This window comes from Larus michahellis, chromosome 3 (assembly GCF_964199755.1).
Source record: "Larus michahellis chromosome 3, bLarMic1.1, whole genome shotgun sequence".
NCBI classification, from domain to species: Eukaryota; Metazoa; Chordata; class Aves; order Charadriiformes; family Laridae; genus Larus; species Larus michahellis.
In genome coordinates, this window is record NC_133898.1 from 104,911,031 (window position 1) to 104,938,881 (window position 27,851).

A 27,851-nucleotide genomic window follows, 5' to 3' on the forward strand; every position below is an offset into this window, starting at 1 on the left:
CCGTCAAACTCCAGGCAGCCCACCTGTGAGCGCTGCCTTACACATACGGCATTAGGTACTGGGAACCTCGTGTACAAAACTACCCCATATGTCCTTTTTAACAGCTCTCTCAAATGTTTCTGAGTGGATTTTTTTCCTTTCCGCCAGATGAGTTCAGATCAGAAGGGTGGGTTTCAAAGATTGCCGCTGCTAGGCGGATTCATGCTGATACAGCATTTATACCGTTGCCATGTGCATCTAAAGATACGGGAATTGTGCAGCTTGGGACAGATCTGTGAATCTACACAAATGAGAGAGAGTAAATTCTACTTTTTTTTTTTTTTTTTTTTTTTTAGCTTGTGAAAGGTTTAATATGTGTTAATAAATATAAAAATCTTTTGTATGCTCAACTACAAAATTCCATAATTTATAGTAGTCTTTCTAATATATATTTTATTATCGCATATGTACAACAGGCCGGCTTTCAAGAATAGCCTTAAAAAGCATAAGCAACCGAGCAGCTCATCTGTGACTTTTATAATGGACCATAAATGTTTCAGAAGAATGGTCTGGCGAGGGACTTCTTGACTCATGTTTTGTTCTGCAGGCTCTGAAAACAAAGAATGTGCATGTATTTAACAATAAACTATACAGCTTTTGGTTTGAACTTTGGCTTAATTGAAATCAGTGGCAAAATTCCCCTCTTTTTATGATGAACACTGTGGTATAAAATAATTCCCTTCACCGTTATTAATGTACTGTTCTTTCTTCCATCCCCTGTATTCTTTAAATCTGAGTTTTATTTATATGCTGATATTCCTTTAACTGCAAAGCTAAAGAGAAAGCCTCTGTTCCCATATATCCTTGACTTGCCTTTTGCATTTTTCTGCATGATTCCTCTTTGATCTGCCTCTGAATTTAATAATGAAATTTGACTCAATATCCCTCCCACTATATATAGCTCCTGCTACATCATGCTCTGTTACCTATCATCTGACAGTGTAATTCTTGAAATCTGGCCATTTAATTTGGTCCAAGAAAATGTATCATTTAAGAGAAGGCCATGTTCGTTTGACTAAGTGAATGCACATTTCTGTTTTCTTACCAAGCACTGGTGTAGGGGCAGTTTCCCATGCTGTGTGTGGGGGACTGTTTACAGAATCCTATCAGCAAAAATGGCATTTGGCAAGAATATTAACTACAATAGCAGCATTCACGGTTTGGTTTCTAAATATGTTATAATGCTGAATATTCTCATTTCCTTTCTGCATTACCTCTGCCTGCTACAGGGCTGGGAAGGTAGCCTCACAGAATTTTTGAATTCAGATTTCACCTTCTCCTGCCATGGGACAGGAAATGAAACCTCCTGAAGCCTGGGATCTCGGCATGAATGGGGGGCATTGTAGATACGCATCGTATTTCACTCCTCCCTGCTGACACCCGCAATGTCAGTTCTTTCCATCAGTGGGGCACGCTGGACTGTTTTTTAAAGACAATCGCAGTGCCAACCTCTCAGCTAAGTCAAAACATTTTATTTTCTGCTTTTCCAATTTCCTAGAACCAATGATTAATATCCCTATCGAATTACCTGATCTTTAGGAGAGTCAACAGGACTATTCCTAGGATGAGAACTATGCAGGAGGAATAGGCAATAACGTAGACTGTTTCACCTACAAGTGAAAAATAGAAAGCAGACATGAAACATTTACTTCTTCAGTAATCAGAATCATATTTGAGATCTGAAGTCGAATGCCTACTTACGTAAGCTAAATTAGCTATCAATTCTCGCATAAGTAATTAAAAGGAGGAAAAAAACCTAGATGGTATGCCAAGGGTAGGAATAATTCTGCCTGCACCAGTTGGTGCAAAATAATTTTTAGACTCCTTTCAGTAAATACCAGCTCCAATAGCACTTCCTATGTGTAGCACTACCTTTTAGTCTACTCCAGGGGAACAGCTTGTTACTCCGATTTGTATTTTGGAGTATTCTCCCCATGGATTTTAAGGTGTTAATTTTATTCTGTGTATCAGAGGAGACGTGGCTCTTACTTACCTGCTAGACCTCTTTTCCTTTTTCGCATATTACCAAATCGCACTGTGCAGCAGTACTTGATCTAGAATCAAATTAAAGTAAAATGGGATCTAACACTGTGTTTCTGGGCCCCGTGCCCATGGAGTTTCCTCTTTCTCTTAGGCTTCTCACCAAAAAGTCACTTAGGCAGTTTACGTGCTAAAAATTCCAACTGTTGAAAAACTGGGAGTTGTTTCAACTTCTGTTTTCCAAATAAGGGGAAACTTATTTTTCCTGGAGGAGTGAATCCATCGGTTTTTGATCAAATATTCTGAAGGAAAAGTTTCAGTTGAGAATGTAACGTAAACCCTGAACCTGGGATGGAGAGGTGTGGACCTTAGATGACTTGGCAAAACGACTCAAATCCAGAGCCGCAAGCATAAAACGTGAGACCCTTCTGTTACTTTCCTGTTGCACTGATTCTGTCATGTTTATACAATTAAATAAGTTTTGTTTGTATAGGAACTTACATGCAGAGAGCCTTAGCTGTTCCCAAGCTGCTCCACCTTACATAGTCAGTGCGACATTCACCGAGGAAGAGATGGAGTCCCGGCCCCATCACTGGGCCACTTACCTGGGCTGTGAGAAGGCCAAGTTCTGGTCTCTGAATCAGTTATCGTATGTTCTGTTTGTTTGGTCGTACATATGCACACACAGACCCTAAATGAGACATTCTGTCTGCGCTACATATATGCAATGTATCTAGCGTATAGTGTAACGCAAACGCAGGCGGTATGGATACTGGAGCAGGTCCAGTAAGAGAGAGTGAATATCTGTTCTACAACGAGGCAAGACATGGGCAAGAGCTGAGCAGGGGGTTGGACCTGCCTGGTCTTTATTGCAGGGTGCCACTCACTTTTTCTCAAAAAGCTATCAAAAAGTCAAGTTTTCCAATAAAAGAAAAATGAAACCAATGATTGAACCATCACAAGTTGGACAGAATGAACATACCACCTAATGTAGCAAGCTACTGAAGGATATTTCATGTGGTGAATTTTTGAAGGAAGAGGGGCAAGGTCCCAGTGCAGGACCCCTAATATCATACATTAAAAATGGATCAGCAGTTGCTCCTCCTCTCGAGGTACAACATTTCTTTTAAGATCCTGAGTTTTAGGAAAAGAATAATTTTGGGGTTTTTTTTGCAGTTTCTGAATCTTAATTGTACACTCAGTCATTTATTAAATACTTTTTAGAACTGCAGAAGCAGTTGCAGGGGCAAAAGTTTCCAACATTTTTGAAGTGGAAAGTGAGGTTCACACATATTTAAGGCAAATAGAGATTTTAAAAGTACATAACTTATCACAAGACTAGGAAAATTATTAGGAGTAACGGTCATGCATAGTTAAAAGTGGGCTAATATAATTTCACCAAAACAACATAATATTTTTTTAAATAACATTGGAAAAAGTGTTTTATTTTGATAAAACACTCTGAAATGATAAAATGAAATAAAAATGTTCTACTTTTTGTCGAAATCTTATAAAATGCTATGGTTTTGGTGAAGTAATTGCTGGTAAAAGAGATGTTGATTATCACATTTTCAGTTCTATTGGGAACACAAGAAAGATGTTAATGATGAGAACATGCATGAAACCCCATATTTTCTCCTAGCTTCTAAGAACTGAGAGAATTCGTAAAGCTAGGAGAGGGCACAGTTTTGTGGCTGGAGAGTTAATTCTTCATTTTGTATTTTATTTTTGTTGTAACTGCTTGAATGTGCTTATTCATCTTCCCTTTCAAATGTCATTGGGGTGCGTGTTTCTTGATAGGCACTCTGCTCTTCTTCAAAAATCCAGAAGATATTTTATGGAAATTTTCACCATGAATCTATATCCAATCAGTTCTTGAAATGTGAAATAGTGCTGGGGGAGTTAAGAAATATAGATATGAAATTTTGGCTCTGTTCGTCCAAATGTTGCCCATGAAAACTACCAGAATCCACGTTTCAATTCCTGTATGACATAACGGGCTGTATTATCCCATTTTGATCTCTGTATACATGGTATTGATCATCTGAACATGACCTAACTATCAACAAGTTAAGGCTGAAAAACCAGTGCCCTGAAGGAACAATAAAAGTACTGACTGAAATTAGGCAGGTTTGTAGTTACGGATCGGTAAACAACCTTAGGTCTCATGCTGTGTGCGCATTCACAGTTCACTGGGATCACAGAATCACGGAATTGTAGAATCATTTAGGTTGGAAAAGACCTTTAGGATCATCGAGTCCGACTGTCCAACCTGCTCTGGAGAGCAGATAGATCCATCACAAGCATTAAAAACGTATTTAAAAGTTAGAATAATTTCCTGTTCTTAGCAGAAATGGTAAAAAATGTATTGCCTATGTCATTACTCTTCTAAGAAACAGCTGTCCCTATTTCAGCAATTCTTTTCAACTGAGGTACAGAAGAGCAAATCTGGTTTGGGTTCTCTGACTAGATGGGGAAAAGGATACAAATACCTACATGTTCCATGGAGAAAGAAAGGCACACGCGGTGTCTAAAGACTTTGGCTAAAATACGAGATGTTTCCAGCTCGGTCTTGTAGAAAGTGAATCGACAAAAGTGGAGAGCAGTCACTTCCATTGCAAAGGGAAGGGCTGCGAGGCACTGGGAGGTCTGCTCTGTCCCACAGAGGTGGCCTGCAGTCATGAGAAGCTTGTGGACCTTCTCACCACGGGGCAGGCCTATAGCAGGACCACCGCAGCTGCGTGATGCATGTCTTGCCCTTCCTTGGATGGGCTGCAAACCTCAGGGACGCGATGGCTGGAGCGGCAGGTACCACTGAAGCACTAGCTGGAGCTGTCTACACAGACACATGGACATTTCCAGTGGTGAAGTTTGGTAGAGGATAGCTGTGGGCTCAGCAGCTGGAACAATTAGTGAGATTACACTCTTGTGTAAATCTACCTGCTTATGTATACATAATGAAATGGCTGTGAATATTCATCAGACAGATTAATTCCGGCTGGTGCTCAGAGGTTTCTTAGCTACCCACAGCTTGTCACAGGCTTTTTGCTACATTTATAGAACAATCAGATTGACAATGTTTCATACCTTACAAATTAAAGTCACTGGAGCTGAACTAATCTCAGTTCCCACAGCAGCTGGTATAATTATAGATAAACCCTGCCAATTACTTGTTTATCTAGATTCTCTGCACGGCAAAAACTCCTCAGTAGGAAATATAAGTCTACAATTTAAGACAAAATGAGATTAATTTCAACAGTTTTGGGTCAAGCCCAATTTTATTGTATCTCACAAGAACAGGATAAGAGTGCTGTATTTCTAGCCTTCTCTTCCAGGCAAAAATACTTAAGCTCCAAAGCACTCTGCTGATGAAAGCAACTGTTTATCTTCACACATGAATCATTTTTGAAATTAAAGTGTGGGAAGCAATCTTTTGAATTATGTGGATCTGTAAAATCATGGAGATAATTTGCATAGGATAAAGTCAAAACCAGGCTGAAAGTGCATAACTAGGTAAGCAATAATAACATTTTTGAAGTTTGGAGATTTTTTGTTTGATTTCTCACTTTTTGATGTTGTTTCCAAAGTGCTATAAAATTCTGGCCCCATCTAAGCTTACAGCAAAAGTCTCATTAGCTTTTATGTGGTTAGGACTCTGCCCACATCACATCTCGTTAACGAGGTTGTATCAGCCCACAGACGACTGGGTTGACCTGTACCCTCCTGGGTATGTGAAAGAGTGTAAATCCAGTCAAGATTTTCACGCAATCATATGGTTACACCAAAAGCTGGAATAATATTCTTCCAACTGAACAGAGCTATCTTTATTTGCAAGTATATGCGAATATATGTATATATGTTTAGATTTATTATTTATTATGAAAGACTCCCTTTATTAAAACCAATCTTATCTAGTGTCATAATTTGCAGTGCCACTAAATAGGATGGAGAAATTTTACTGGGTTTGAACAGTGTTTTTTTGAATTATAAAATTAAGAAAAAGTTGAAGAAATACTGAGTTTCTTCCGAGCACGTTCATCTGTAGACAGTCATTAGTTTAAATTGGTGAAAGACATGCTTGCATCTTTCAATGACAAGCTAACGAAGGATTCTTCTGAGATTTTGATGTAGGGACAAGACATCAGCAACCCATATCTCCTGCTTTCCAAGCAGAAAATAGCCAAGAAGCAAATATCTTCAAATATCTTCACATGCACAAAAGGACATATTTGATAATTTAACCGTTTTGCCTCTGCACCCTGGGATTCTTCTTGGGATTTGATTTCAGTTAAGATAAATATTTTGTAAAGATGATAGCTCCCTTTGCAGCCTGAGTAATGCACATTTACTAGCATATGAATCTAGGATACCGGGTTAGATTTTTGGCAGTGGGATTTATGAAACAATTTGCAATATGGTTTTTATCATCAGGTAGATATCCTGAATCAGATTCTCCTCCTTGACCTGGCTTCCTATGAGACATTTATAGCTCAGAGAGTTCCCATCTAGTGTATATGACAGCTCCAACAGAAGGAATATTTTATTGTATGGTTTAGGCTGGTCAGCATTCTTTTTATTTTTCTAAAGCCATCCAAAATTCTGTTAAGAGTTCAAGGACAGGTTTTTGGAAAGTATTCAGACTTCAATGCGAACAGAATTAACTGGGTGCAGGCTGCTTTTTGCAAACATTTATCTGAATCTCTGAGGGAAATGGATAATACATTTACCCACTGAAAGGGTCTGCAGTTAGACCTAGCCACAGGGGTGAAATATCTCACATTTTACATTTTCTCACTTAGAGCAGAGTTTCTTGCATTATAACTTGCATTATTTAACCACTAGAGTCTCGTTCCAGCTAGAGATTCAGGCTCCCTCTGTAGTTGGGAAAAAGAAGCCAACACTTCCAGCAAAGACAGTCTGAAAAGGTGGGATTAATCTTACTCCGAGGGCCCCTGACTTTCTTCTCTGGCTACACAGAGCACTTGGATGGCGTGCATAATTCTTAAGTAATTGTAATGCTAAAATTACAGCTGAATGCTTAATTATTCACATAGAGGTCTCAGGAATCCCATTCCCTTGAATCTATTGTTATCCATCCCAGGTTGCCACTTCAGCAATAGTTAAAGGATGGAGAGGATGAAGTCCCTTCAGTTTGTACTGCATACAGAGCTTGAATTATTTTTTCACTGTTAAAGGTGCTCAGTATGAACAGTTCTGGGAACTAATTTGTAGTAATGTCTGGAGTATTGTAATCTGCCCAACACAAGGTAGAACAGGTCATTCTCATTAGAGTTGATATCTGTGCATTAAGCTCTTTAGTGTTCTCACTCTGTAATGGGGTCCTTCAAAAGGAAATTTAGAACTAATATTATTTCAACCATGAGAAAAATTGTATATTAATTCAATATCCTTTAACTTTATGTCACTTAATTGCTTACTGTAAATGCATGGAAATAAAACCAGATGCAGCTCTTCAGCCCATGGGATATCACGATCCGCAATTGCGTGCCCTTCTGCTGCGTGAGGAGGTAAAGTCTGATGGACTGTAACACAAGCCCCTTCTCAGACCACTTACTGTGGCTTCCCAATTTCGTTGTTGTAACTACCCCGGCACAAAAAGTCAAGAGAGAGAGGAGAGAAGTAGGTGTGACATCAAAGCTAATAATTTGTATTACACATTATGACTACTACTCTCATGACTGTACGGCGAGTCAGGCTCTGGCAGGCTTAATAGCTTAATTTTCTCCAATTATAATATAGTGATTGTGAAACATCTATTTCAAAACCACTTATCAGAGAAATATGTTCAGTCTCATTATCTTTATTTGGTGGTTATATAAGCCAAGCCAAACAGGTAGAGAGATTTTTCCACATTTTGTTGAACGGGGGAGCAACAGGTAGAGCTCACTCGCATGGACCCACCCAAGGGACCCAACCTTTAGTGTTCTCTATGATACAAGAGGGAAATTTCAAGAGTACTTCTATTAAAATCATGGAGTGGTTTGCCCAAACTCACCATTAATTGAAGAAGAATGGAACTGTGCTCTGGAAAGCTTTTCTCCCGGCATTTCTGTGTTTACCCAATGAAAACCTTTCTTCTTAATGGGAATTTGACCTGAATATTGAAAATTCAATATATTACTTTAATAAAATAATTTAAGCAAATATTGCTGTTTTGTGTTTTGATAAGAGTGGCAGAATTTATAAAGGCAGCTATTTAAAAATATTGTTTACTGATGCTCGATGAACAAAATGAGTGAGCGAATGACAGTTCTTCCTTTGACATCTCAGTTAAGCCTCCCCTGTAGCTTGTTTTATGAGGGATAAGCATGCTTTTAAAATACTCTCTGCCTCAAAACAGCTTGAATTCTCTTTTCACATAAACTATTTTAGAAATAGGCCTACCAAAAGAGTTGGGCCCACCAAACAAAGTGATGAGAAATGTGTAGTAGTTTGAAGCCCTTTCCAAAAGGCAGAGCTTATTCTCCAAATGAATTGCTAGACCTCAATCAACTCTTTCACAAAGGCCTGTCCTCTTAGTGGGCATGATTTCATGAATGTATCTGAAAATACACGTCTTCTGTTGAAATGAAAAATAAAATGTTTACCTAAGTAGAATAGTTTACAGACCACGAGGCTAAACCATACAGGACTATGCATGGTCACTCACAGGAACCGTAAGCTGAGAAATTTTTATTCCCTAGAGGAATTAAACCAATATGACAAAGGTTCATGTTTGCAGCCTGAAACGTTGTCTAAATAGCAATGGACTAAATCTCCTTGAAATGTATTTTTTCTCTGAGATCCAAAAATACAACCCAGAGTTCAAATATTTTGGAAACTTAGGTTTTTACTTTCTGTCACTGGCATTTTTGCTTATTCCTGTTGTGACACTGATCCTACATTGGCACTGATCCACGCCGTGCTTCTGTCTCATGTAGCAGCCAGTTACTGACAGTTCTTGCCTTTTATTGAGTCTGCAGCAAGCTTTAATCTTGTAAGCACAGTCCCAAGAGCAAACACTCGTAGCCAGGCAGTGCTACAGAAGAGTAGGAAGATGTGATGGTGTAAACACCACTTTGTGGGTCCATTCACAGCAGTTCTAGAGGCAGAGATCCTTTTTGCTAGCCCTGGGTATTTGTCTATTCAGAAAAACTTCAAGGTTAAAAATCGTCACCACTGCAAGAATGAAAGTTATCCAAAGTTCACACTCAGGGCAGATGAACGCGTTAGCAGAAAGGGTTGGATGGGGTCTGCAACAGAGCACTCATTCACTCCACGTCTCTGAAATGCCATGCAGATACTGGCACTTAGCACTGTGCCTTACAATCGAACCCATAATCATCTCTCTCTTCAGCGTAGCTGCAGTACAACTAGACATCTAAAAATCAAAAGCAAGATTCACAAGACTGCAAATGTTCTGTAGAGTAGGGGCCAAACCTTTACTCAGCCAAAGGCCCAGGATCCCCGAACTGTTTTTGTTTAACTAGCAGGAATTTGTTGCACCACAGGAGCAAGCAGGCTTCTGTTCTTCAGTCCCAATTAGGTTAAGGAAGTTTCCATCACAAAAACCCCACAACATTTTATCCTGAGACTGCTTCAGGGAATGGCAAAAGCTCATGAGCAATTATTTGATTATTATGACACAAGGGTCATCTTTTTGCGTTGTAGGTAAAGAATAACTAACGCAATGACGTGATCCCTCATTTGGACCATTAAATGCAGACATAAAGCAAGCAAACAAATAAATAACATTTATTGGAAAAATCATTGCCAGTAGTCTCAAATCTAAGTGTGTTATGGTATCACTTTTCCAGGGGAGTAGTTATATAAATTTAATCTTTTCTCAGAGTCTGAATTTTACTAGTGATTAACTAAGCTTAAGGGCAGTGATTCAGCAACTTGATTTTAATTTCTGGGTAGACTTTGTGACAAGAAAAAAATTGCACCCTTATAAGTGGTAACATTTTGGCTGTTAAAACTAAACATTGGCTAATTCATTGAATGAAATGCATGCATGAAATTCATACATGTTTTTAAAAGACAGTCCATCAGATGGAACTAAGAAAAAGTCATGGCTTTTCATTGAAATCTTTAGATATAGTTACCTCTCTCAAGCTAGGTTGAGAATATATATATTCTCATATAGAAGATGACTGGCATAGTAGTATATCCTAAGAGGATTTATATAGCAAAATAGTTGGTGTGATAGATCAGAGATTTGAGGAGAAGAGGGTACTTTGATCTTTAATCTGGCCCATGGAACAGGTGCCTGGATGTAGCTGGAGCATTGCAGAAGCGGCAGATGGACCTTCAGGTTCAATTTTAGGCTGCAGGAGTCCAGGAACCACCCTGTGATGTGACCCACAGCACAATAAGTGGGGACAAACAGGGGATTTGCTTCGAAGGCACACTCCTGATTCAGAGTAAAACATTAATATCTGCTCTCGTCTTGTCCTTCATTGCATTAACAATTCTCTCTTAAACAAAGACTTGGTGAGGTCTTTTATATTTAACAAGAACAAGTAGCTGATTTAGCACATGAATGGCTTTAGTGGTTCTGAGAAACTACATAGATTTTATCCGAGTTAATCCCAGTGCTTTAACTGAAGGTCACTTCCTGAAGCCTCCATTCACAGCAGCATTTTCTTTGAGGGTTCCTATTTAAATCATTGAAGTAATTTTCTGTGGAATGAAGTCTGGTTGCTAAATATGTGTAAGCTATACTAATATTTAGACTCCAAGAAGAAAAGAAAGGAAAAAACAACATAATATGCCATGTTATTTGTAAAAACAGTGTACCGAAGTACAACATTAAGCCAATGACAGGAAGGCTTTGGACTTTTCTAATCTGTGTAATAGTCTAGACCCCAGAATTTACTCTATTATTGTTATTCCAGCAAATTCATGTAATAGGACATATAGTCAATTTTCTTGGTTTACTACCAATATAATTCCCAAAACCAGAAGAAAAAACTGTACACGGAATTTACATTTTGATTTGAATTAAAAAAAACCCCGCACATGTAAATCTTGCTGAAATCAGTGGTAGCAAAGTTATGGTAAAGATTTGGTGTAAGTCCGCATTTTAATACTCTTTAATTGCTCTTTAAAGTTTTATGCGTTACTCACGTAACTCACTGAAGCAGGATTTGCTGTGGAGCATGTGATGGAAGAGCTCGCACAAAGACTGCTCCGTGGGAGGCAAATTCTGGCAGGTGCACTCCACCCGCAGCATCGTGCCCCAGTTGCTGATGTAGGCTGCTTTGCAATCAGCGTTTGCAGAACAGGGCATGTCATCCTTGATTAAAGTTTCAAGACAAGCTTCATCATCGTAGCATTTTTTCGTCACATGCCTCCAACACTTTGACCGAAAATTTGTGTATTTTTTCCTGGTGGAAAAAATAATATGTATACGACAATAGTTTAAAAACTCTGATTTCACAAAAGGACATGTGAGGATCATCACAAAGAGAGAGTTTTCCCAAGGTACCACTTAAGACTTAAAAATCACAAATATTCAGTGATAGCTGGCCTGAATTCTGCTCTGATTTGCACTTAATTGGTTTGAGAGAAATCTGCAAAATTGTAATTTGAGGAAAAACTTGGTTTTACTGGAAAAGCTTTTGAGAAAAAAGCAACCGCACTTCCAATCAGCACCCGTGGAGATTTTTCCAGGGTCCAGCAAAAATCCGTGTGAATACCACCAGTCTCAGATCCTCAGAAGAAATGTGGACAGAGGAATTAGACCAGTCATCACAAGGAAACCACACCAGGTGTTGTTCTAGTGGATCAGTTTGTTGGGCAGTGTGAAGGAAGAATGAATATTCAATTTATTTCATCATAAAATAATCTACATCCAATGCCAACCCCTCCTCCCCCTGAATGCTAACAAAATACAAAATGTCTCAGGACAAAATTAGAAGTAATTCAGTTTACCTTATAGATTAATTGATAGCAGAGAAAATTATGAGAAGAATTAACTTGTTTCCCAGCTCAATAATCCCAAATGATTTCAGTTTATTTGCTCGTAGGGTAGAATAAAATTGGCCTTTAATGCACTATGTATAACAATAGAAAACATCTATTAAAAGTTAACTAAGAAATCTGTAGATATTAAGTAGAAACCAATTTATCACCTACATTAAATGTTAGGGGACGATAAAGGTAAACTGTTGCATATGGAACATTTTTTCCTTAATCATAAAATTAGGTTATTAATTTACTTTTGATATTGTGAAACTCTTACAAGCAAGTCCCATAGTAAAGCATGGACTGTTACAATACCAGCTAGGACATTACTGTAAATATTTGCATTACAACAAGCAAAGGTTTCAAAGCAGTTGCCATCTCTGTGCTAATGGAATTATTTTTATTCACCTCCTAATTTATAGATATGGCTAGCCATAATTCACAGACTAATTTTGCTAATTAGATCCACTGATTGTCCGTGCCAGGAAACATTAATGTTCCCAAAATAACGGGTAATTCAGCAAGTCTCCATTATGATATTACATGTGTACACATGCACGTGCACAGACATACATTTGTAGCCCAATTTTTGACAAAAAAAAGGTCAGTTTCCACTGACGTCAATCTGAATAGCCAGTACAGAACTGAAAGCCTCTCTCGACCTCTCGATTTGTTGACTGAAGGTTAATTTGAGCAGAGCTTTGAGGTAAAATTCAGATCTAATTCACAAGGGAACAGGTGACTACACTGAAAATCAAAGTGGGCCAATTGACCACCCTCAAACGGTGGCAACTTAGTACAACTGTGAATATGGGCTAATCCTGTTGCATGCTTTCTAAAAATAAAATCAAATCTGAAAATTGTGTTATTCTTCATGAGCTTGGTGGTCTACTTGAGATGCAAAGAATAAGACAAGTTTTCTGAACAAGCCAAGCTGGCTGTAAGGCGGTTGGGTACGAAGGGTCAGACTCTGCGGTGGAAGAGGTAATTACTTTAGCCAAACAAACTTTGTTCGGTCTGCTGCACAATTTGAGCAAACTGCTCAAGGGCAAAGGTGTGGACTGGCAGGTGTCATCTGAAAAAAGTGGTAATGAAAATATGCAACAGCGTAGTTTGTCTAGGAGAAATGGTGTTAAGTGTCATGAAACAGGTAGAAGAAAAGCCTACACTGAATTCCAGACCTTTCTGAAAATGAATCTTTTCAGTTTACTTATGGAATTACTTGTGGAATTACCACAGCTGATGCAGACATCTGTGAAGATGTCAAACAGAAGTGATAATATACAGTAGATACAGTGCAGAAAATAATTTTCTTATGGATGAGATATCTGGCATATATATAAAAATTGTTTGATCAAATCATTATTCAAAAGCACATTACTGGGCCTTTCTTCTTCTTACCTGCACAATTCGTTCTCTTCGCACATGTGGATTACATTCAGACACGATGGGGGTGGAACTGCAGTAACTGCACAGGGCTTGCCATGGAGAAGTTCTTTGGCTCTGTGGCAGGATTCATCAGCCTGGATGCAATCACAAAATGTCATCATTTGGGCCACTTCAAAAGGCATGTTTTGGTAGAAGAACCTTATGGCTGCTTGACATTCTTCCATGTTGCACTTCTTATTTACTGAGCAAACCTTAAGGTACAGGGACAACTGTTTGTTGCATACTTCATCTTCAACACACTCCTTGTTCACATCCAAACAGGTTCTGTTTGCTGTGTATGCTAAAAAGAATAACAGTTTTTAAAATGAAATCACAAGAAAACCTTTCTCAAGTGATGATCGGTAGTCATCCTGCCTGCAACATTCCCATTAAAACCAAGTGTGACTCCCCAAAACAGATCCAGCTCTTGCAGCATTGCCTCTTTTAAGCCCGTTATGTGACCTTTATACTTTTCCCTTCACTGCTTGGTCCTCATAAGCAACCCTTCTCCAAGTTATAAGTGAGATTAAGTGATAAATAAGTGAGATAAGTGAGATCTTGTAAATTTAACAGGATCAGGATTGTTACCTGACATTTTTGGATTCTCATCTACCCAGTAGCTTAACTGAAAATATGCTGATGCGTTATGGTCTAGACAAGTGGTCTGTGCGGTGGGTGGGGAACTGGCTGACAGGCCGCACACAGAGGGTGGTGATAAGTGGCTCCTTTTCTAACTGGCAACCTGTCACATGTGGGGTCCCCCAGGGATCGATACTGGGCCCAATGCTATTTAATATCTTCAGAAGTGATCTGGATGATGGGATCAAGTGTACCCTGAGGAAGTTTGCTGATGACACCTAACTGAGTGGGGAAGTGGAGACTTTGGAAGGGAGGGCCACCCTGCAGGAAGACCTGGCTAGAAGAGTGGGCTAACAAGAACCTTGTGAAGTTCAATAAGGACAACCATTAGGTCTTGCACCTGGGAAAACACAATCCAGGAGTGCAGCACAGACTGGGATCTACCCATCTGGGGAGCGGCTCTGTGGACAACAAGCTCAACATGATTGACCAGTGTGCTGCTGCGACAAAGAAAACCGACAGGATGCTGGGTTGCATCAACAAGGGCATTACCAGCAGAGACAAAGAAGTCATTATCCCACTCTACTCAGCACTTGTCAGGCCACACCTGGAATACTGTGTTCAGTCTTGGTCCCCACTGTACAAAAAAGATATGATCAGGCTGGAAAGGGTCCAGAGAAGGGCCACCAAGATGATCAAAGGACTAGGAAGCCTGCCATATGAAGAAAGGCTGAGAACTGGGTTTGTTCAGCCTTGAGAAAAGAAGGCTTAGAGGGACCTTCTCACCATGTTCCACTATTTGAAGGGTGGCTACAAAGAAGATGGAGGCTCCCTTTTTACAAGGAGTCACATGGAAAAGATGCAGGGTAATGGGTATAAATTGCTCCTGGGGACATTTTGATCACACACAAGAGAAAAATTTTTCAAAATGAGAACAATCAGCCATTGTAATAATCTCCCCAGGGAACTGGTGGATTCCCAAATGCTGGACACTGTTAAGATTCAGATGGACAGGGTGCTGGGCCATCTTGTCTAGATTGTGCTTTTGCCAAAAGAGTTTGGACCAGATGATCTCTGAGGTCCCTTCCCACCTGGTATTCTTTGATTCTGTGATTCTGTGTTGGATCTATTGACTGTCTGCACTTCAGTCATTTGAGTGAAAAGTATTCATTCAGTTATTAGGATTTGCAAGTAAATCAGACTTACCTTGTTTGGAGAGAGCAGATAAACTCCACTGTAATTTTGTTTCTGTACTAATATTGTCTAGAACAAAAAGATACAGCAGAAGTAATAAATTGCGTCTTAGCTTAGTTTTTAACTTTGAGGTATTGGCTGTGTTGCTGGCATAGTGCCAGTAGCAAAAATAAACAAGAATAAAACAAATTAGCTTGACCAAATATGACCTGTCAGCTTGTTAACAAACTCTAAAATCACTGATGCATATATTCATAAGTTTTGGGGTGAAAGCACAGTTTATCAATGGCTTCTGATAACATACTTTACATAATTATAGATCCTGTGAGCTCAGGAGGAGTTTTTAGAGCTGCTCAATGCAGATTTCTTGAGAATAAATAAAGGCCAGAGGCCTCAATGTGTTCATCAGTGCACCCGGTTTTCAAGCTCAACTAACTGCTTGTCATGATCTAAAGTCAAGGCAGGCAGACAAGTCTTGCTATTAGAAAATTATCGTTATTGGTCTTATATTGTTTCTAGTTACAGTGTAATACTAAAAGGGACTGATTTGGATCAGGTTGTATCAAATTAACACATTGAAGATCAATAGTATTTGCACTCAGGCTATCATTTCGCTATCAGATTATTCATTCGCATCTAAATAAACCTCCTAAAACTGTCCTGTTCACACTGTTAAACTGCAGATGATTAAGAAATCCCTTTTTACAGACTTGTGCACTACGGTTACGTATGAAAGCATTCAGACTGCTGGAATACCACTAACCTGTGTCGGTGTCCTGATTTCCATCATCATCATCATCATCACCATCATTTTCACTAGCTACTGAAGCTTGGTTCTCTTGAGAGTATTGTAAACAAGGGTTGTTAAATATTCCCTGCCATATTTTAACGCATCTCATCTGAAGTGGCTCGGGGCACTTGCACTCTCCCAGCACTGTTTTCCTCAGTTCTTTCCACGCTGACAAACACTCCTGGTTGAACATCGGGAGCCTACATTTCGCCACGTCTGCCCGGCATGCTCGCTGGAAGCTCTTATACACTAAAAAGCAGTAAGGGTCCTCTTGACAGGTTTGTTTTGCGATTCTGCAGTCATTCTCTAATTCTTCTGGGTGTCTTTGGTGTTTGGGGTTTCTGTGTTGCCTAAAACTCAGTTCAGTATCTGGTCTTGAGGAAGTTTCCAAATATTCTGTACAAATAGGTACAAACAGAGATACAAATCAAATGGAAGATGGAGCACCATCACTGGTCAGCTCAAAACAAATTCAGGAAAAGGATGATTGTCTTAATGCAATAAAATGAACGAAACAGCCCTAGTTTCATTCTGAGCCATAAGTAAATACGTAATAATTTTGGAGGCTTGTAGACTAATGAATCTTACTCATGCTTACTGTGTCCTGGTAGCTGTATAATACATTCTACTTTAACAATTCAGCTGCCAGCAGTAATACGAGAAACTCTCACTAAAATTACTGTATAGAGGGATTCATCTCACATAATTTTAACCACCTAGAGATTGGACATATCATGGATTATCATCTTAATTCAATGCGTAACTTGTAAAGAGAGTATGGCAGTTCCAGAAGATGGTTCATTCATTACCTAAAATAGTCATCGAAGTTAGACAGGAGAATTAATTCTGAAAGTATTTACCAACACCATAAATTATCATCTGCAGGTAAAACCGATACTAGTGTAACTCCATCCAAATTTACTGGTGAGAAACGTAATCTCAATCAGTAAAAGACACAAACTACTTCATTTTTCTATAAGTAAAAGCAACTGTTCCAATGACATCAGCATCAGGTTTTAGATACCCACTTTTCTCGTCTGGGGCAAGGAGTAACAGATCAGGATGCTATTATTTCCTCTGCATTAAAGCCATATATTCTACTATGAAATGATGTACACTGATTGATGCCAGCAGGGAGTGATGGGTCGGTGCCAGGAATCAACGTCGGGGCTCACTTTCCAGATTCTCATTCACTGGCTGATTTTACCTCTCTTATGTCAGCTTTGCGAATCGTTACTCCAGGAGACACTGGATCTGAAACTGCAAGCCTTTCATGCACCAAGTAATTCTCAGTTATAGAGATAGGCTTTCTGAAGGGAAAAGAGTTGTTAGAATAATAAAAAATAAATTTAAAGGAGCTGGGCCCATTGATTACAATAGAATTTTTTAAAGGATGCATTTTATATAATATGTACAGCTTTATAAAGGTAGTAAATGTGTTTCCCATACCCAGTAACATCTCCCAGATGTAGTGAAGATGCTCCTGTAACACAGTGTGACACAACTGCAGAGCTGTGCGTCCCCATTCACTCACATTCACATTCACAAGGTGTCTGGATGTGGCTCTCTATACTTAACATAGATCCAGTAGTGCTCAAGCCTCCTGGGGCAACAAGTGGTCCCCAACAAACATTGTATTTTCACTCTTGCTTTCCACTAGATTGAGCAAGACCTTTAGAAACCATTTGAGTTTCTCACATGCATTTTATTGCTTTTATTTATTCAAAAGCAGATATGGCATTGCTTTCATATGCATGTTGGAGAGTGAATATCATAGAAAAGACAAAACTAATTTTTTTGGGGAATGATCAGGTTTGAGAGATATGCAAATAAACTTGAAGCAAGTTAAAATGAGGGTTACAAAGTTATATCTTTGCTCTTCATAATTAAAACTTTATGTTTAGTTACCTTTATTAATGCTGCACTGTTTCCCAAGCAAAGTCGTGATGCTACAGAAATCATCTGTAGTGCAGACACAGTTTTTAAATTCTGGGTATTCGTCAGCCAGGACCTGGATGATTCTATTACATCCAATAACGTCTTCTGCCTTGCATCTATTACCTAGAACTTACCATTAAAATTATAAAGTTGTTAATGTTTATGAACGCTTAAGGGATATGGTTACATAAAACAATTCAATTGAAGCACACAAAAAAAATGTTTTGCCAGGAGAAGATGGTTTGAACCTAGTTTTGTTTGAAAACCTGTCATAATTTACAAGTTTTAAATAATATTCAGAAGGATATAATAAAGTTGTGCTACAATATTGCCCTCCTTTATCTGATCTGACCCATTGCCAGAAAGTCTGTTTCTGTTCTCATTTCCAAAGTACGTAAAACCTTGAACTCACACCTTTTATTCTAGGTAGAGGAGGCACGGATACTAAAGTAAAAAGGTGCACAGGAGTGGGGGGACACATCCTGAACCGAGGCACTGAGGCACTCGTCTTGGTCCTGTGTAGAAATGAGATGCCCGGCACAGGGATGGGAATTCACAGCGCGGGGTGAGGTACTGCCACGTAACGGAGTAAGAGCGGGGACGTAGGAGGGCAGGCACAGCCCCGCGATAAGGGTGGTGCTAACCCCATCCCGAGGGATGTCAGCTCTGGTTCAGGTCCCTCACACACCTGACGGTGGCACGAGCCTGGCCATTTGGGTATGCCCGCGGACTGCTACCCTGTAGAACTACTTCACTGCCTCAGTTTGGCAACGACAACAAATTTAAAGTAGTCCAAGAATATTCTGATTTTTCATTTTTTAATGATAAAAATAAGGGAGCAGTTAACACACACACAAAAAAATAATAATGCAGAAGCCTTAGCTTCCCAGTTCAGTTTCAAGCCCATTGCTTGCGTGTGCGCTTGGACTCGATGACAAAGACACTCACACAAGCTGTCAGGACGTATTTTGCTTGTATTCATGGTAAAAACAAAGAGCATGTCCTAGTTTGTGGTACAAAGGTAAATCAATCAACCCTCTACTTTATGGACTAAAAGGTTTTAAAAGTATTTCATTACTTATCATTGCTTAAGAAAGTTACAGGTTACTTAAGAAATTTATAGACGCAGCAGCTTAATACCATTTAAGAAAGGTTTATTTTGTGAAAGCCACAATCTACCTTGTCAAAACCGGTATGCAGGTCCCCAAACCAGCACATTGCCTCTCTTCTCCTCACAGATATTAAGTATCTCAGAATATGTAAGATAAGGAGTATGTGGCTCACAAGATCCAGGCTGGTCACCGGGTGGCACGAGGATGGGTTTTAATCTACCGAGCACATCTGTTATTGTCTCTGCCCTGTCAACAGCGATGTCTGGCTTCCTGCCTGGCTGTTTCCCCAGTCACTAGCGTGGAGCAGCAGAGACCGTGGGCTCCAGTAAAACTGCAAAGCTAGCAGCCATGTGTCACCGCCACCAGGGGCAAGCTTTAATGTGATTAGAGTTTTAACGTCATTTATATGTTGTTGACACAAATAGCAGCGGAAGGCAGTCTAGGCGAAGGCCTGCAAGAGGAAAGAGTGTGTTTTGCCTGTGCCTGAAGGAATGAGTATCGGCTATTCCAGAGTGCACATCCACATCCTGCTGCCCCAAAATCCCGTTTCAGACAGTGTCAGTATTGCCCATTCTCCAGCTGCTGTTGCTCATTAAGGAGGGTTTGGGGACGTATTAAAATGTGCGCTGCTACAGGGTGATGTTGCAGTCCAGCAAAAGCTATAGCCCCCAGCCTCTGCTCCCACTTCACCTCTTGTATCAGCAATGCAGGAGGTGATGGTCCCTGGGCTTGCCTGTATCTCTCCAACCCCATCTCCAACTTGCCTTCTGCATTTTTAGTAGTAAACCATGACCCTGACCTGGTGGAGGTGAGTAGAGGTATGAGAATAAGAAACACAAATCCTAGTGTATTTTATGTAGCCTCACCTAGCTCATCTCTCTTCATGACACTAAAAAGTTGTGGTTAGGAGTCGGGTACAGGGGCTCTTTTCAGAGTGGTCCCGTGTGCAGTGAACAGACTGTGCTGAATCACAGCAGCTGACAACCAGGGGCTGAGATGTAGGTTGTGGGGCTGCAAACACACAAAGGGCATAGACAGAATCAGGAAGCACATCAAATTTATGGGGGTCCCTTGCCTGGCCTCTTGAAAGCTGTGTAGAAATAACCTATTATCAGTATTGGTCTATTTGTACACTGTGTTGATTCAGCTGTGATGAACAGAAGGAAATATTTTATTGCTGGTTTTCAATTATTGTTGCTTTACATTTGATTAGTTCTGGGTAATATATTATACATACACTTCCAAGGTATTTACAAAAAATGCTCTCTGACTTAATGCTTAGCAGGCATTATTCATAATTTGATTTCTTTATATGTACATAATTTATGTACATGTGACCACAGATAGGAGCATGACAAAGTAGAAGCTGATATTTGCAGGGTGATAATCTCTGTTCTCGCGCAGCCAGCTCTTCAGTCATCTCAGTGAGAATTGCACCTGAAGACTACAGAGGAAAGTACCGGATTTTCCCCTCTAGCACTGGTGAGACCACGTCTGAAGCGCTGCATCCAGAGCTGTGCTCCTGAGGACAAGAGGGACATGGGCATACTGGAGTGACTCCTGCAAAGTGTCATAGGTGTGATTAATGGACAGGAGCATCTGTCCTGATTGCTCAGCCTGGAGGAGAGAAAGCTCAGGGGTGTACCAGTACACACATCCGTGTGTATAAACACCTGATGGGAGGGGAGTGAATAAGGCAGGGATGGACTCCTCAGTGGTATCCAGTGAGAGGACAAGAGGTACAAACTAAAGTACAAGAAAGTACATTTAAAGGTCAGAAAAACCTTTTTAATATGACAGTGGTCTAACAGCGGAAGAGGTTGCCCAGAGCAGTTTTGGTGCCTCCATCTCTAGTTATATCCAAAATCCAACTGGACACAGTCCTGGAAGATAGCCTGCGGTTGACCCTGCCTGAGCAGGGGGCTTAGACTGGGTCTCCAGAGGTCCCTTCCAACCTCAATGATTCTAAGAAAAATAAACTCTTCCAAATCTAATTCAAAGTGTGATTCCTTAATATTTAAGGGACTTGAGATTTTTTTTTTTTCTTTTGAGCCCAGTTCTGAAAAATTAAGAAAATGTATACTCATGGTTAAATCAGAACCCAGAAATTTCTATTTTTTTTTCAGTGAAAGAGGAAAAAACCAGAAAACCCCAAACCTTAAAATCTTCATTCTGCGGTCCTGAAACATTTTTGACATTTTCAAAGTGAAAAGTTTTGATTCCATCAAAATTAAATATTTCAGTCTTTTCCGTCCTGACCTGGAAGCTGTCTTATAGACATTTTCAGTCTCTTTTTTTTTTTTTTTTTCACTGTATCTTGGCATAGAAGAAGAAATGGAAGAAGGATTGGACTCAGAGAACTATAAACTGAGACTCTGAAAATGCTGCTGTAGGAGTAGGGGAGCAATGATGGACAGTTTGACAGAGAAAGGAGTGACTTAGGTAGTCATCTGGAGAGTGTTCCCAGACCTGCTCTTGAAGAACAAAAGATGGAGGTCTTGATAATGCATACATTTAACTTGGAGGTTACAGCCTGGGGGAGTGAGTTATTGAACTCACACCACAGAGAAGCAGCATAATTATCATCTGTAGTTAGGTTTTTCGTAAAGAAACTAGCAAAAGGGATATTTGCCGCATTGACTATTGCCTCCAACAAACACATTTGTGATCAGCACTGAAGGGCCTTTTCCATTCCTACAGCTCATCCATGAAGTTTTTAGTCTTACACATGTAGAATACTCTTGACAGACAGTGTAATGTTATTCTTACTAATAATGCTGCTGGTAGATTTTCTCTTGCTGTTTCTATGGGCACTCCGAGAGGTATTACCAGCTGTCTGACTGCGGGTTTACACCCTCTGGGGTCATGGCACCTAATAAGCACATTTAGAATAATTTGTCCTAGACCCAACACAATATCAGAGTGCCCTGCAATGCTGGAGAGTCCTTGGCTAAGGAAATATACAGATGCAAAAGCAAACAAGCAAGAATTTATTTTCAGTAACTCTTACCCAGTTACAAATATCATTAATATCAGTGAATAAGCCCATAGGACAATAAGTGAGGGAAATAGCATATAATGGACATATAATGGCATATAATGGACAATGTAATAAATCCAAAGGGGAGACCACAGAAGTCATCATCATGCTGGTCCACTTCATCTGGTTGCAGGGTATGATGAAGAATAGGCTACAGTACAAATCCTGATCTTTATGTCGAGTAGTTTTGGTGCTAATGACTTTGGGAATGATGTGCAAGAAGCAAATTAAACAACTTATGATTTGGGGAAGAGGTTTGGTTCTAGAGAGCTCATCTTTAGATCACGGTCTTGAGCCTGAAATTACTCCATATTCTAATATGTTTTTTCAAACAGCAGCCATATCTTTTGAAACTGTTCCACTTCACATAAAATATTTAAAAACTCAATAGAACATAAGCTGAAACACTCTTCCTTTGGGGACTCTTGTAACCATTAGGTTGTCATGTATTTTTCATTTACTCTGTCTGTTCTTAAAAGTATTGAGCCATCCTGTGCAATACAGATACATATCTGGAACAGGACACACTAAGAAGGACCCCTCAGAATATTTTCTGCTCTAATTATTTTAAATACTGCCTTGTGACTTGGGACACTTGAGTTCAAATCTCTGCAACAAATCAGACAGACAGAGGTATTCAGATAGTTCACACTGCAGGTGAATGTTTTAGCAATGGGTTATTGACCATGAAGTCAGACGGCATCTTCTGCTGCCCGGCCATCCACACAGACCAAACGTGAGACGGGGTCCTGACATCAAGACAGACAAAGGGACGTTCACTTTATCAACTCTGCTGCAGTTGAGGCTCAGAACAGATGATGGCATCAGGACATGGTTGGTTCTGTTCAAATAGTTTCAATATGAGGAGAAGGGAGGTTTTCATGGCAATACAGATACCTCTGATTCCCAGTGATGGAGAACCTGCCATATGGAATTACATTGGCAGTAATGTACCTACATACCCTCGGCTACATTTATGAACACGACCAAGGCATGGGCTAGGCTAATGGCAAGTGATTGTGTTTATGCTGCTGGGGGAATAGTCCCTGGCCCATTTTATTTGCTAGTACTAATGTAGCTTTGGCAGATCAAGGGCCTTGACATTTGTCAGTCAATGAAGGTGTCTTTACTAGCTTGGTCTAATGACACTACCACACTGTACACTCTTCTGCCTTCCATATTCAGAGCACCTGGCAAGTGAATACTCAACATTTAACAGCAAGGTCTTAGAAGGATTTAAAGAAAGAGAGAGATGGTGACCAATACCCAAGATTTGTTCAAGAAGATAATAGCCTTTTGTAGAAAGCAACATTTTCATCTGAGTGACAACAGAGAGTAGGATGAGTTTCAGGTCAAACTTATAATACCTGGTCCTACTTCTACCCACTTGAAAAATACTTGGAAATGATGCACCAAGCTTTGGAACTGCAATAAACAGAGACAGAGACTGATTTTTTGCTTTCATTTATGTGAGAATCCGTTTAACAATTCAAGGAGGCTTAGTCACATCGTAACCTGCACTTTATTGTACCATCACTCCCTGCAAGTGAATCACTCTGACATGTAGGTGTAATTCACTGAATAAATACAATGTGCCTCCCTACAACACAACTCTCTTTAAGGCATGATTTATTTGATTTGTTTCATATTCTAATACAATATTTGAAAATTAAGTAACTACTACCTTGTTTTGGGTATTGTGCGAGATAATAGAATCACAGAATGGTTTGTGTTGGAAGGGACCTTAAAGATCATCTAGTTCCAACCCCCTGCTATAGTCAGGGACACCTCCCACTAGACCAGGTTGCTCAAAGCCTCATCCAGCCTGGCCTTGAACACTTCCAGGGATGGGGCATCCACAACTTCCCTGAGCAACCTGTTCCAGTGTCTCATCACTAGTGTCTGTAAATTCTATTTACCGACATTTTTATTGCTTTACATCCCCTCTGGATTAGTAAAACAGATCGCAAAAAGTGAAGAGCATCAGACACATGTTCCAGAAAGTGTATCGCCCAAGTCTAACAGTGAGATCGACCAAATGCAAATTCCAGGCAGATCAACTCTGAATTATGGACAGAAAGGTTGGAATTTTTTTCCAGCTGCATGCTGGCTTTGTTTAACAGGATCCCACAGGAGCATAATTTCTGCTGAATTCAGACTTCTTGAGTTGATTCAGGCTCTGACTTTGTTCATAGTCCAGAAATTTCATTTATCACCTTGTTGAAGAAAACGTGTGACTGTTACTGAAAATGGTATCAGCCATCGTCAAGGATTTCAGAAGTTCTCTGTCTTTTGCCATCATTTTCTCTTTGAAATCTTACTGACTTCATTCAGTTACCACAGCAATATTATGATAAACTATGAATATGCAACCATTCATCAATTAAAAATAAAGCTGTGTGCACCTAAAAGAATTACCTGAAATATTGCAGATATCTTCAAGAACATTCCAGGCGCTCTCACATCCATTTGCAGCATTTATACATTGCTCCCTCAAGTGCAGACAGTCAGTAGTCTGGGCAGTAGATATACTTGTGAAGTACATGAACAACACTGTAAAGACAGAATATAATGACTATTTAATACAATAGATATTTTACTGACCTTTTTCATTTACACTTAGCTTATAACAATTTTTATATATAAATACCATATACTACAGTATTTAGCGTAGTTTATCTATAGATTCAAATTTTTCTACCAAGTTACTTTTTAACAGAAAAAAAGCTTTTCTTCAGTTTCACAACTGGAAAATTAAATTTAAATTGTAAATTTTCAAAGTTGCAGTGTGGCCTATTTTGTATTGTTTTTACCTCGGTAGTGATATATGACATCAGTCCATAGATATATAGAAATGACTGCAGTTCTGAGACCCATAATAAATAATAGAAAGGAAGAGAGTATAAAATTCAAAGGAAATAGCATTTTATTTGGACTGCAATTTCATCAAGCTAGAGACTAGAGAGGAATTCCTATTAATAGACCACATGAAAGAGACTTGACAGCTACACAGCTGCTAGATAATAAATGAGATTTTATTTCATAATACAATACTTTTCACCCTCTTTGTTTTTACTTCACAGATGCATCATTTCTTGAAAGCCCTGCATTTATGTCTTTATCTGCTTCCCTGAGTGCACTGAACCGAAAGGCCATGTTAATTGCATAAAAAAGTTCTGAAACCAAAGACTGATATGGAGGTTTCAAGGTAAACAATTTTAAATCAGCACCACCTCTGGCTTATCAGTAGAAAATTAAATTGCCTCGCCTTGCTAAGAAAAGACAAATCAGTTGGGGTTTAGCTCTTTCATCAACATTCCCATGGTAACACAACCTCTAATTTGTAACTATGTGTCTTAATTTTCCATAAAATTAAGTTTCAAACACTGATTTTGGGCCTTATCAAACTAGCTGCTGAACACCTGATGGGAGTGTTCTCCTTAGGTATTGAAGGACGCAGCATCTCCCAGACAAAGTCCCCTTTTTTTCCTTATGTTCAGAAAAGTTCATATGTAATTTGAAGAATTTCCAGCACTGTTTAATTCCTTAAACATAATCTGCAAGAGGCATGAAATACTCTCTCAGGACTTGTCCAGACCCTACCCAGAGAAATGAAATGTTTCCAATGCCACATTTGTGAAATAAGAAATTAAATATCAAATATTGCTCTTAGCAATCTTAAAGAGCCACTACTGTTCAGAGGTGATGCCATCCCTCCTGGAAATTATGCTTACCTGTGTTATAATAGTGCTACCGCAGGGAACACTTTCTTGACCCATATTGTTAAAGATGAAGCAACATTTAATACTTTATAACTGACAAGTACAATAGCATCTAGTGTGCCTAAGAGACACCGAAGAAGCCACATGTGCTTACTATAGCCGGTGCTAATTCTTTGCCAGTTGTGCATATTTCTGCATATTAGACTGTGTCTGTCGGTCAGCCTGGAAGACTGATAAATAGAAACAGCTCCTGCTATTTGACGTTGAGGAATGTGCATCTGGCCCATCCATAGGGAAAATTTTATCTCATTATGACAACATTTTAGTCTTGGGACTGTCTCCAAAAGTTCTTTCTAATTGTGAAATTACTTACTATTTATTCAGATGACAGAGAAAAAAAAAAGTTGTCAAATACTTTACAAGTGAAAAAGACCCTAAGTAGACAATAAGAAATTACAAACAGGAACTTTTTAAGAAAAGGTATTTTGCTGGATGACCATTTACCTATTTTGTAGGTAAGATTTACAATGGAAGATTTACACATCTGATTAGGATCTGCAGCACAAAGACCCTGTGCTCTCTCCCTCCAGTTAAGACAGCTTTTGAGAAGCAGTGGCTGAAAATGAATAGTCGAAGTAGGACTGACTGAGCAGCCAATTAGCAGCTCCTGCTCCTTTGTAAGGATTATTTCAGAGTGTGTTTATTTTGAACCCACCTGGAAACTCTGCCCACAAAAAGGAGGAGATACTTTTGCAAAATAAAGAGCTGAGTGGCATATTTTATGATTGAAGCTAATTTAGTCTAAGAAAGGGCTTCTCTAGATCTAAAGGCGTGTTATGGATGGGTCTTTTGTTTCCTCAGCAGTACACAGGACTGTTGCAAGCATACATGAAACAAACTGGCCTATATGATTTTACAATCCAGTGCACTGTAGCTTATACAATTGCTTAAATTGACAGATATTACTTTAGTCATTCACTTTAGTTATTTAGTGTTTGGAGTACGAAGCAACCGTTTTCTACTTATAAGACTTAAGGAGATCTAGGAGTTAGTTTATAGCTAAAACTTTGAAAGGGATGCATTTTGACAGGACGACACATAAATTCAGGTTTCTACAGGTGTCTGTATTTTTAAGCAGGTGTCTATTGATTCTCTGGGTAGATGTAAAATTGCCTGTTCTGAAGAATTTGGTGTCTAAAGTAGAAAGGGGAGAAAAAAGGACATTCTGGCACCTTCATTTTGCAGATTGGGAACTGAGGAACAGAGGAATTAGTGTCTGCAGAATTATTATCTGGCAGATAAAAATTAATAATGGGAAACCAAGCTGTGGTTTCTATCCAACGGCAAGAGCAGCAAGATAGCTAGCTCCAAAGGAGAAAGGCAAACTATAGTTGAATATAGTTGAAAAGTGATAAAGGACAATTTTATTCTAATACAACCTGGGGCAGAACTACCTACAGAACGATTTTAATGGTGAAATATGAGTTTAGAGTAGTGGGATGTTAAAGAGAGAAGCAGCACGTATACAATATGTAGAGGGGGGGAAGAAGAATAAAAGAAATTAAAATATACTTGTCTCATTGCGTTCTCTTCTACCAAATCCTTCTGTACCAACCTTGTTGGTTTTCCCTTTTTCTCCATTCAAACCCAAAGGTAAATGTCAATAGCCCTCTGTGTAGTACTGCCAGCACGAAATGCCATCCACTTAGCAAACAAGTGGCTGTTTATTTAGACAAGGCATCCCATTTGTGAATCTCCTCACTGGTTCAACTTCTTATCGCCGCTGCCGCTGCCGCCTCTACTACCCTGCCTTACCTCTCGCTTCAGACACGCTACCTGGAGCCGGGATGAAGAAGGGCCTGGAGGTCGCACACCGGTGCAAACCCCCGACAAGGTACCTTCTGACCTCCCGCCGTGAGGCTCCTCGGGAGAAGAAGCAAGGGGAACCCGCCGAGAGGAGAGGAGAAGCCGGGGCAAAGCGAGGGTCCTGGCGAGGCTGGGGGCTGCCTCCCTCCCCGCCTCCCACCGCACTTACCGAGGCAGAGGAGCGCGGCCAT

At 39.6% G+C, this 27,851-nt stretch overlaps 1 protein-coding gene across 1 annotated transcript; it reads right to left on the minus strand.

Moving 5' to 3' along the window:
* Nucleotides 1–33: 33 nt before the first annotated feature.
* On the minus strand, nt 34–27,851 carry GFRAL (GDNF family receptor alpha like). The gene is made up of 10 exons (XM_074578348.1): nt 27,830–27,851; nt 24,491–24,625; nt 17,891–18,049; nt 15,956–16,378; nt 15,205–15,261; nt 13,393–13,720; nt 11,152–11,411; nt 8,036–8,134; nt 1,568–1,649; nt 34–589 (listed from the first exon to the last, which is right to left on the minus strand). The coding sequence occupies exons 1-10, from the start codon at nt 27,849–27,851 to the stop codon at nt 502–504; spliced, it is 1,653 nt and encodes a 550-aa protein (XP_074434449.1). The 3' UTR covers nt 34–501.

What these genes read in the sequence shown, in the direction of transcription:
- GFRAL (XM_074578348.1), bottom strand. Translation starts at nt 27,851, where the DNA reads ATGGCCGCGCTCCTCTGCCTCG. An exon ending in GGCCGCGCTCCTCTGCCTCG is followed by an intron (nt 24,626 to 27,829) that starts GTAAGTGCGGTG and finishes CTGTCTTTACAG; the next exon opens with TGTTGTTCATGTACTTCACA. An exon ending in AGATATCTGCAATATTTCAG is followed by an intron (nt 18,050 to 24,490) that starts GTAATTCTTTTA and finishes TTTAATGGTAAG; the next exon opens with TTCTAGGTAATAGATGCAAG.